The 12,133-nt window shown below is 38.4% G+C and overlaps 1 protein-coding gene across 1 annotated transcript; it reads right to left on the reverse strand.

Annotated features, from left to right (window-relative positions):
• Window positions 1–5,769: 5,769 nt before the first annotated feature.
• LOC306988766 (SLAM family member 9-like) lies at window positions 5,770–9,285 on the reverse strand (the record flags this gene model as incomplete). The annotated part of the gene is made up of 3 exons (XM_079593915.1): window positions 5,770–6,089; window positions 6,249–6,562; window positions 9,224–9,285. 3 exons carry the CDS (start codon window positions 9,283–9,285, stop codon window positions 5,770–5,772), a joined length of 696 nt encoding a protein of 231 aa, XP_079450041.1.
• Between the last annotated feature and the right edge of the window lie 2,848 nt (window positions 9,286–12,133).

A 12,133-nucleotide genomic window follows, 5' to 3' on the forward strand; every position in this document is an offset into this window, starting at 1 on the left:
TGTTTTGTAACTTGCTTTTTGTAAGGTACAAAAGCTTTCAAAGGGTACCTTATTTAGGGGGTGCATATTAGTATTGTACATAAAGTGTACATATTACTGCCAAAATGGTACATATTAGGGGCTTTCGCATCGGGTAGTTCTATGAACTAGAAACTAGACACCAGGGTGGTTCCCCGAGAACTAAATGGCAATCTAGGGCTATTCTCCTGGTTGCATTCGCAACGCCAGTAGGAACTCTGAAGCGACGTAAGCCGCGCTTGTTGATGTGACTTTTATTTTGACAGCGCTGAGAACGCCAGAGCCTGATAACACAGCACCCTTATTCTCCGTATTTTGCTTACAATCTGTTTAACAGCCCTGTATAATATGTTATTAGATAGAACTTGTACAAAAAAAGTAGACCGTATATGAAAAGTATTAGCATTTGCTGTGTGGTTGATGTCCAATGTCGCTAGCTGAGCAGAAAAACATAATCATGTTTCGCTTGGTCCCCTCAAAGTTGCGTTGGATTTAAGGTTGAGAGATCCATTTATCACTGTTTTCCATGTTCATAGAGTTAGTTAGTGTTGTAAATATATAGGCTGTAATCTGTGGCTGCATCCGGAAACCTAGGCCATGACAGACAACGTTTACGCATAAAGATGCCTCACGAAACTGATTTCAGACAGACTTCTGAGGCAGCGTGACGATTTAATGATCCATAACAAAGTAGAAAGAGCTTTGGTGACAACAAATGGAATATTTAATTGCTACAATACTAACAAGTTGGTCAAAATCACTTCACACGCAAACTGACCTCCAACCTCAAATTTCAAACTCCATCTTTATTTTTCAGGGATTGAAACGCACAGGATTGTGGGATTTGTCGAGGGACCCAGTGTGATGCTAACGGCCGGTTGGCCTACAAGGCGACGCCATACCTTCACCACTCTATAGCGCTGGTTTAGACCCGACTCTGAAGTAGGAGCAAAATGAGTTCCTCCTAAAGGAGTTCCTACTAAAGTCTTTACCAGTTCTTGGAGTGTGAACACCGAAAACTGGGTACTTCTGCCAATAGTTAGGATTTATGAAATGGTTTCTCAGGTGCAAAAGCCCTTTTGAAAAGGTACCACCAGTGACCCCATTTCCAGAAAAGATGGGCCATTTTGTCAAATGCAGTAAAATCAAGAATATCTGATTTATTAATTCTCTTGAACCTTTATTTAACTGCCAAAAAGAAAAGATTTCTAATGTTTCCACTGACCAACTTAATTGTATTTTGTAAATATAATCACATTTTGATTTTGATGGCTGTGACACACTCCGATTTAGTTGGGACAGAGGCTAAACAAAAGTGAAAAGATTACTGTCGTGGACAAATTGAAAACACTGACATTGAGTTCTCAGTCCCAAAGACGAAAGGGACCATCCAGACTTTCACCAGAGATGCATCTGTCATGGTACGGTGGTGCACCAGTGCAAACGGCAGGGGGGACCCGCATATTCGTGAAGGTGTCATTGACGTGGAGGAGAGGTGTTGGTATTGCACAGAGACGCATACATCCATCAAGATGACATTGTTCCTGCAAGTCTATGGTTAGACAATCATTCTGCACGTGTTAAACAGAGTGGTTTCCTAGACACTACACCTGCAGACCAGATCTGTCTATTGCTGATCATTGATGGCCCATCATGATAAGGAGAATCAGACGATGACGACCACGGACTGTTGAGCGGCTGTCTCATATCAGGCGAGATTGCCAGAAAGCCTTAATCTAGTGATTTTAAAATGATGTATATTTTATCTAAATGTTCGTGAATGGAAAAACCCAAAGTATAGATAAAATCGTCTGCCGCCTCATAGTGCCGGTTTCACTGACGTTGCAGTCAGACTGAAACTGCTGCGGTCGGTTTTCTACAGAAATGTGGTTTTGTCTGCTGGGTGGACAAACATCTTGCAGAAGAGAGTGTGTGTTCAGTGCTTGTGTGTTTAGCTTGCAGGTGAAGGGCTTCTTCCTGTCCCGATACTATCAGATTTTAGACACTTTAATCTACTGGAGAAAAAAACAAACAAGATGAGCAACTGTTTGACACAGATTTTGAAACTGTATAACAAAACTATTTAACTTCTCAACAGTTTAGAATGTGTGTGTTTTTCTTTTTTTTAATTGGTTGGTTGGATGGAGAAAGTTGAGGCATTATGATTCCAGACATATATCTTACCCACAATCTTTAGAAAAATAATTACCGGTATAAATTGGTTTAGGAGCTTCAGTGTTTCTGTCATTAGTGAATTCACAGCATTTTCCTTTGAGGATGTTAAACTACAGTTGAATATTTAGTTAAATCGACCCTATAAATGAAAACGTGAGCTCTGATTTAGTATTAAAACATAACTGAGATCATCACTATCACCTTCACAAAGTGACACAATTTTCACATTATGTCACATGACTCTTATAGTCTTAAAGTAACCTGTCGCATTGTTGTGCTGTGATGCTGTGATGTTATTCAAAACCCACCAGATGGCGCCACTCAATATCGAGAATGAGAGTGATGACGTGAGATATGCAGTCAATCTGTAATAATAATAATAATAATTGTATATATTTATCATTACAGCTTCAGGTCTGTCTTCAGTTCATATAGCAGGAATATTATGTTGTTGGTCTGCTGACTGCTGGTGTGATTTACTATAAAAGTAGTAACTCTGTGCAAATGTGTTTTTATTCTAATAGACCAAAGAAATCTGTGTTTATGATTTTTTTATTATTATTATTATAAACAGACCTCCGAAGGCAGCGCAGTGATCAGTTAGGTATCTTGTTTATTTAGTTTATTAGTAATGGGAGAAACGAAGCTTTTCGAAAGTTTGAATCAATTGAACCATTGCTTCGAAAAATGATTCACTGTTTCGAATCGCTCGAATCTCCACACGATGGCGACCCCTGCTGGTCACAACTGTGTAAATGCAACACAAACTCAGTCCAAACATGCATACAACACCTTTTACAAACCCATTGTAAACGCTTTATTTAATGTGTAATCTATTAAAGGCAATTAACAAATTATATAATAGCATTAAATAAAAAGTGTCTTTAATGTTATATTTATTAAATTGTAGGACTGTTAGTTAATCAGACCAATAAGATACTTTTAACTACAGCTCTTCCTTTTTAATGTATACAAATGTGTCATTAAATATCTAGACATGTATAAAATTGATCCGAGATCGGGTCAAAATCATGTAGACAACCACTGGTTCATGGGTTCACAGATATCATCGCCCCCTAGCGGCATACCATCGACATTTCCGAACAGTTATGACGTAACGGAAGCTCTTTTACTGAAATCATGTGACTTTGGCAGTAAAAAAATAAATAAAATCAACTTTGGCTTACTGATTGTTTCTCAAGTGCCCATAATTTCATATTTGTTCTTCAGCTCATACTCTGTGAGAACAGCAGCTGTATTTATAGCTCACTGTATCAGGTCAAAGTATAGCATTATTATTATAGAGATGTGATTTTATGGATTGGACAGAGAATTTACAAAAAACAGGTGCAGGCCAAGTGATGGAGAACAGTGAAGGGGATATCACAATTTTATAAAGTTTCCGTGTGTTAATGTTAAGCTAAAAATAAAACATGTAGTTGTGTAAAACACCATTAAATTAAACTAATACACAGCAACAAAATCGAAGACTTAAAAATAATGCTTATGAGAGTGCATGTGCAAAAAAACAGAGTCAGAAGAAAAACGTCCTGGCAGAGATGTTGTATTTGATCATCATTTTGGGGGGATATTTTCATACACGGCCTCCTTTGATTTCTGCAAGGAAAAATATACAGTCAATCAATATACAATTGCAATATGTGCCATTCATGTAGAAAATAATACTTGTGTGAATAAGTGACTGATTTCAGCCCATTTATAAGGACTTCAGATTCTAGAGCATTTGATTGGACAGTAAATCTGTGAAGCTGAAGTGCAGACTGATGTCTTCAAAAATCATTGATTAATATTGGCAGAAGTGAGAGATGGTAAGTTTTGAACTTGTATCTTCTAAATGTGAGTCTTGTCATTGTTTTGGAGCACACTAGCGTATAGATAACCTTAAAGAGTTAGTTCATCCCAAAAATTAATTCTGTCGTTATAAACCTGTATGAGTTTCTTTCTTCTGTTGAACACAAAAAAGATATTAAAAAAAATTTGGGTAACCAGAGAGTTGATGGACACCATTATACACTTCCATTATATGAAAAAAAAAAAATACTATGGTGTCAATGGGGACCAGAAACTGTTACTGCACCAACATTCTTCAAAATATGTGTTTGTGTTCAACAGAAGAAATAAACTCAAATACAATTTTTGGGTGAACTATAGGCTAACATATTCATACCAAAAGCCAAAAAACTTTTTGGTTTTTTGGAAAATTTTGATTTCATGGGGACTACACAGGCATGTGCCATATAGTAATAATAGGCTTAGAGAAAAGCTTATTTGAATATCAATATCCTTTTGTTATATCTCGTTGTGATTTTGCAAAATTTTTGGTAAAAAAAAAAACAAGATTCACAGCAACAACGTCGCAATGATTATAGGGTAGGCTGCAACTCCGCTATCTCACGACCAATTCGTACGAGTGAGTAAAAGGTGGATAATTCGTACGAGTGATGTCGTATGAATTCGTACGAAATACCGTAAGATCGCGTTGGGTATTGGACGTTGCCATACGGATAAGGATGAGGACCCATAAGGATGACTTTTTCGCGTTTTTTAATTAATTTTTTATATTAGCCTACATTTATTGTACATGCCTAGCTACTTTTCCCTTCCAAGTAACGAACTATCAATACCAAAATAATGTAGTTTAATTGTAATGAATTTTACAACCATCGTAACGCCAGGTAAAATGTCAACTCACCCCATATGGTAGGCTAATGTTTTTTTCTACGGTGTTTTTTGTTTTGTTTCAAAGAAGATTGTCGTTGTTTTATTTCCATACCGTTGTTCATGCGAAACGTTACGTGTTTAAGCATATTTCCAAACAGCACGGTTAAATAAGGACGAGCTCTTCCTCATCAAGTCTCCCCAACCACGACAAACACGAAAGTCTACCGTTAACCCACAGCGGACATCAACTTTCTTCCGGGAAACACAAAAGGAGGTGGTAGGCAGAGACTGGCAGTTATAGTTCACATACAAAATATGCAATGAAAGTGAATGGTGACTGAGGCTGACATACAGCCAGCCTAAAAGAAACTCATAACAGTGCGGTGAGTAAATTTAATACTTTTTTTGGGGGGATGAACTATAATTGAATATAGTAGGTAATATGTTATTGAGGAAAAATACAATAGGCCTACATCTGTTAACTGACTGTCTCATGCATATTGAATACAAAAATGCAAACAGACAACAACTTCTTGCAACAAAGGCATGAATGGTCTTACCTTTTTTCGTCTTGTTGGTTTACACAATGCTGAATCATTCATGTCTTTCTCCTGGGTCTGAACTGCAACAACAATGGTTTTCAATCTATTAAAATTGGCCTTTTAAAATATATATATTTCAACATATGCGTTCATTTTTTGATCTTGTTACCTAATTTTTTCCTGCAGATGCAGAAGATCCCAATGACTGCAAGTACAATCATCAGAGATCCAGCAGCAGAGATCCACACTATCAGAGACACTGAGCCTGGAGGAGGAGACTGTGTTAAAATGTCTAAAGAGAGACATTAATGTGAGTGAATGCATCAGTGTGATCTACAACAGAAGACAGAGATCAGGTCAGTGAATACACACATAGTGCTGTGGTACCTGCACATGTGTGGCAGTGTGTGTGGATGTCCAGATGTGTGGTCTGGTTGCTGATGGGATTGTTCAGCACACAGCTGTAGGTGTTTTTATCCTGATATTCCACCTCCAGAGGTAGAGAGAGACTGATGCTGAGATCACACACACTGATGCTGGACAATACACTGATTCCTGCGTACCAGGAGAGAGTCGCATCACTCACATTCAACACTGATGAACACACCAATGAACATGTTGATGAAGAACATTGTGAAGAGTTGCTGATGATGACAGGAACAGGCAGACGAGCTGAAAAACATGAGAGAATAGAAATATAAACAGTCTATTTTAGTTGTTATGAATTTTGTGTTGAGTGAGTATTTAGTGTGTTAACGGTCACTGAATGTGTCTTTCAGTTCAAACTATAAAATTAAAATGTGAACGTTTGGACAAATTATCTCTTCTCACCATAGACCGAAACATTGAATGTTTTTGATGATTTTTCTGCTCGAATTATCAGTAGTTTATAATCTCCAGCATGTTCAGTTGTGGTGTGTGTGATGGTCAGAGATCCAGTTTGATCGTCCAGCTTCAGTCTGCCTCTGAATCTCTCATCAGGAACATATGTAGAAAACATTTGCCTCTTTTTTTTTATTTTAGCTAGCAGAAAGTTTTCATCTCCAAATGTCCACAGTATGTCTTCATCTTCATGTATTTCAGTAACATCAGTGTGTAGAGTAACAGAATCTCCCTCCATCACTGACACTGACTCTCCAAACACACTTGGAGAACAAACAGATTTACAGATTTCTGAAAGGTTTTTGATGTTTACAAAGAGCTACCCACTAAGCTAGATGTAGATTTCAGTGGCTTAGTGGGTAGCACTGGGGGCTTAAGGGACGATGCCGAGCCAGATAGCCGGCTAAAGTCTGTTCAGCCCTGGGCATCGTCCCATAGCCGAATTCTTTTAACCCTCTTTACATTTGAATATATATGCACTTGGGGGCTGAAAAGACGGGACGAATACGAATATTTTCACTATTAATGCTCAGTACATGGATCTAGAGCACTGAAGCATTGGGGTCTCACCGGACAGAAGCCGCTGAGCGGGCTTCCGACACCAGTGAAGAGAGCGCTGTGTCCCCCGGGTAAGGGAAGAGAAAGAGCGGAGCCCGTCTCTAACCCCGCCGGGAGATCTCACATTTTCACTAATGAATTTGAATGAACTTTCTATGTTCATGATCACTGCAGAAGAATAAAAAAAAAAAGTATACAAAAAATAGAGACCATTATTTTCATGACCTGAACATTTCAGTTTAAAATTGTGAACAGAGACTGAATCCAAAATTAGTCGATTTCACAATATTCATGATTCATTTCACACATAACAGCAGATGAAAATAATCTCATTTGAACAGATACTGTCAGGAAAAAAGGTACAGAAGCTGTGACTGGAGCGGGACCCTTTCAAAAGGTGCACTTATTAATCCCTAAAGGATGCATATTAGTATCTTCAAAGGTACTGTATATATTAGTACTTAAATTATTATTTATTTACTATTTAATTATATAATTTATTACTTTTGAAAGTGTGTCACCCCAGTTACACCTTTTGTACCTTTTTTCTGAGCGTGTAGCAGCCACTGATTTACTGGGGGAAAAAATTAAACCATAGAAATGTTTATATAACTCACCAATCAGACGGCACCAGCACAGACAGAACAAAACGCATGTGAAAAATGTGTGATACATTTTCTTCAGTAGTTCAGTGTGTGATGAAACTATCTGCTGAAAACACTCAGTCTATATGTGTGAATCCTCCCACGACACAGTTTGACCCTCCTAGTTTCACTCGCTGCATTTGCATATTATATAATGTTATAGTTCATCTGGCCATTATTAAGACTTAAACTCTTCTTAATGCGTGAAATATTCTTTATTTTTATAATTTAACATACTTTTTGAAAAGTAGTTGTAACTGTGTTAAATGGCTGAGAGCTGATTTTAAATTGGTTGTGTATATTTATTCAGTTATTAAATTTATGAAAAATGTATATCTATGAAAAAAATAAATTACAAAGTTAAAAGCGTATTTTATCTCAGTTTTACTGACGTTCTTCTTCTGAGTCAAACTGAAACCTGCTGCGGGTTTCTTTCTTTCTTTCTTTCTTTTTTTTGTGGTTTGATAATTTGGGTGGATGGACATACAGTATGTGAGACTAGGCATTCAGTGTGTGTGTGTGTGTATGTGTGCATGTGTGTGTGTGTGTGTATGTTAGTTTGTAGGTGAAGAGTTTCTTCCTGTCCTGCGTATATGAACCGCTTTTGAACTTTAATCAACAGAAACATGAGAAACTGTTTCACACAGAGACAGGAAAACAATTAAAACACGATGATATTTAACACTATACCATTCACAAGTTTAGTCTGTACAAGTTATTTATTCTTTTGTTTAAAAAAATATATAATTTTATATCAATTTGGTACAGAATAAAACATTCACATTCTAGAGATTGTACAGTGATGCTTAGAAATCAGGATGCGAGTTGAATGTGCATTAAGTTGATCAAGATCATGAGACTCATGTATGTTTGTCTGATGAGTGAAAGTGTGAATCAATAAATAATTATTCTTCTGCTGTTTGTTTGCATGTGTTACATTTACAGACTGAAGCTGGATCATCAGACTGGATCTCTGACCTTCACAAACACCAGAAACACAGACTCTGGACTTTATAAACTACAGATCATCGGAATAATAAAGAGCTTCAGTGTTTCTGTCATTAGTAAGTGTAATTTATTATTTCACTGCATTTTCTTTAAAGGTGAAATTTAATGCCCCTTTTCACAAGATGTAATATAAATCTACGGTGTTCCCAGAATGTCTTTGAAATTTCCACTCAGAAAACCCCCACTGATCACGTATTGTAGCTGGTCAAATTTGCCCTTTTTTGGGTGTGAGCAAAAACGTGCCATTTTCGTGTGTATCTCTTTAAATGCAAATGAGCTGCTGCTCCCCGCCTCTGTTCAGAAGAGTGTTGATCCTTTACACAAGCTTCGGATACTCCAGCAAAATGACACAACACGTGAATAATCACACTTATCCAAAATCTCAGAGATATCCAGTAGCGAGTGCAGCCTCACATAGAGACTTAGGAAGAGGTGTAACTTTTAGACGTTTCTGAATGGTTAGTGGATAGGATACATTTATGTAGTTGTTGTGGAGTTACATTGATTCCTCTCATCGACTTGCATGTACCGTCATGTTTAATTTGTTGTGGCAAAAATTCTCATTAAACATCATCACTGCGTAAGAGACACTCGTAATCGAATTTGTAAAAAGAGAAGTATTTATTCTTGCAAGAATAGGATCAGTCACTAACACAGAAGTTAGCCTGTGAAGTGAGTGACACACTGAGACACAGAAATGGGCAATCTTTATACTGTTCTTCAAGGTCCTTTTCCCTGCAGAGTTTCCAGTAGTTTTCCACAGACCAAGGACCCATTACTTCTAGCTTAGATTTATCGCTAGCTGACCCTTTAAGCCCCCCCAAACTAGATGACCTCTGACCTTGCCCATCAGTTTTCTAGAGTGTCTCGCTCCTGCTTCTCAGGTATATAAACATACATCAATTTCAGATTAGTCCCCCCGTTCTCACACCACTACAAATGGAAAAAGCATATGACATTCCTTTGCAATATCTACTGAAAGTCAAAAATCAAAAATTGCCGTAACAACTTTTACACACGTTGACGTCAACGTTCCGCTCCGTGTTTGCGCTGCGCGTTCTGCTCTGTCCTTCACGGCCCAAACGCTCCAATCATGTACCGATCACGCAATGGAAAAGCAAAGTCCGCTCAAATAACGTGACATTTTTCAATAGTAGACTTCTGTTTGCAATAGCCCTACTGAGCTGGTATAGCCATGCTGGGCAACAATGGTAAAATGACCTGCTCTGATCACATGCTCTGGTAATAATAGCTTTGTAGGACTATAGTTTATTTTGATAATTAGTTAAAAAAAAAAATATATATATATATATATATATATGTTAAATCTGAGTATGTTGCATAGAACTGAATGACGAATAATATATTGATGTTTAATATTATTTGAATATAGGGCTATTTTCTGTTCCTTTTTTTCTGTGTTTAAAGGTGAACTATGCAGGTTTTTTACCTTAACCGAACAGCTTCGGAGTCATTGAATGGTTATATAACTTTTTTCGGGTTGAATGGTGGTTGTCTCGCACCCCCCTATCGCATGTAAGCGGAAAAAACACACTTGCAACTTTGGGCCTCCGGACGCGGCGTCAGGAAGTAGCGCGTGATATCAGGTCTCGCGATGTAAAGAATTGCTTTACGGCAAAAAAGAAATCAGCTAAAATGCTGTCATTATTGCGCTCCCTCACGCTGTTCGAACTCGAATGAAGAAGACGTTGTAAAGATTGTCCCGTCTGCTTTGATGTCGTTGATCTACTAGCCTCTGGTATCTGAGAGTCGCCAACGAGTTTTTCGACAGTGTTGTCAAATATCTATTCCGAAGCTGTAGGGGGAGCTCTATAGAGAAACCTGCGAGTAAAAAGCGAGAATACAGCGAAGAAATTCCCGAAACTGCACAGCCCTGCTTTAATTTAATTAGGTGATTCTACCTTTAAATATTGATGATTACAAGCTTGGGGGAAATGTGATTAATTGCAATTAATTACAGCAAATTGTGCAATTAATTAGTTAATTTTTTTAATCGATTCCCAGCCCTAGTTAAAATCCAACAATATAGTGTTGGACGCACATCCTGATGAATCGCACATATCATCACTATAATAGTGTTTCCTGTTGAGCTCACAGTGATGATGCTGTTCTTCAAAAACACACCAGATGGAGCCATTTATCAGTTCAATATCATATCAATATTGATATGATTGTTATAATTATAACAAATAACTAATTATTAATGCAGAAAACCTTTACCTTGACCTTTACTCAAACCAACTAGCCATTCAACTGTGTGTTGAGCGCATAGGACTTGATACTGTAGTTCAATCCCTTAGAATAATCGGCACTTTCTTAACACCTTGAGTGGGGGGGGGGGTAATCACTTCATTGGGGTCATCAGGTGGGCACCCTCCTTCCTTGGTGTTTCGTTGATCGGCCCGCGACACCTGCAAAGTGCTCAAAAGCTTCCCGGGTGTCCCAGGTTCGCCCCCTCTGCTTTTACCCCTCTTGGTCATTTTGTGGCCCATTTGGGATTCTTCCGATTTAGCCACAGCCAGTTTCTGCTTTGCTCATCAGTCTCCGACAGAGACCCAACAGCTTTTCAAGAGGCCTGTTCTCTGACTCCCCCCTTCAGGACTGTGGCTACAAAACCTCTGCAACCAACCTCTACTGGGAGCAACTGGGTTTTCCAGCCCCTTCTTCGGCTGCTAGGTCTGAGTACTTCAGCCTTTTACATTAATTTGCTTCACTAACTGTAGCCTCCCATGGCACAGTTCATTCCACAATGACCACAGGATCAGGTCCGGCCTGAAGTTAGTTGTGATGATCTCAGGCGGAAAACTGAGCTTCCGGTCTAGATCAACTTGCATTTTCCAGTCTCGGGCGGCGTCCAGCAGGGTCGATTACATTTTTGTAGTTGGCTTCCATAGACTGTAAAAAAAGATGGATGACGCCCCTTCACTCTCTTCCATTGGTGAAAAGTGAAGCCGCTAAAGTCCTAATATTGCGCTTACATCTTGCACTGATTTGGGACCTGATTCTGCGCAGTAGTGACCATGAAGTTTAGCCGCGATATCAAGGTCCCGCCCTCACTCCTCCAGAAACGGTTACTACAAAGTTTATTCCAGAGCAACTCATTGTGAAATAAACAGTTTTGGACATGTTGAAATTAAAGTTGAAGCTCCGAATCTCCTCCCGAAAATCCCCCAAAAGTCCGTAGGAGTTGGACTACTTCGTTTAGAGAAGCTGTCAATCACAACTGTCAATCATGACGTCACATTACTGTTTTTAATAACTAACTAAAACCAAAATTATTTAAAAAAAATTTATCACTTAAACTTAAATCAGCATGATAAAAAGTACCTAAAATGACAGAAAACCTCTTTGGAAAAATATATTTGAAGTTTGTTTATTTGATTGTTTAGTTTCCATCACGTCCCATTAGACTTCATGGGGAGGGTGGGGTGTATGACCTACACTGGGACCAGCCACCAGGGGGCGATCAAGACGCTTTGGTTTCACTTTTCAGGACTTGTGCGACACGCTTGTTGGCTTCACTGGAAGTTGTCCTGGACTTATGAAGACAGTGGATTTTGAGAATCCATGCTTTGGATTCTTCCAGGATAATGTCCAGTTGCC

The sequence above is a fragment of the Phoxinus phoxinus genome (genome assembly GCF_949152265.1).
Source record: "Phoxinus phoxinus genome assembly, chromosome: 20".
NCBI classification, from domain to species: domain Eukaryota; kingdom Metazoa; phylum Chordata; class Actinopteri; order Cypriniformes; family Leuciscidae; genus Phoxinus; species Phoxinus phoxinus.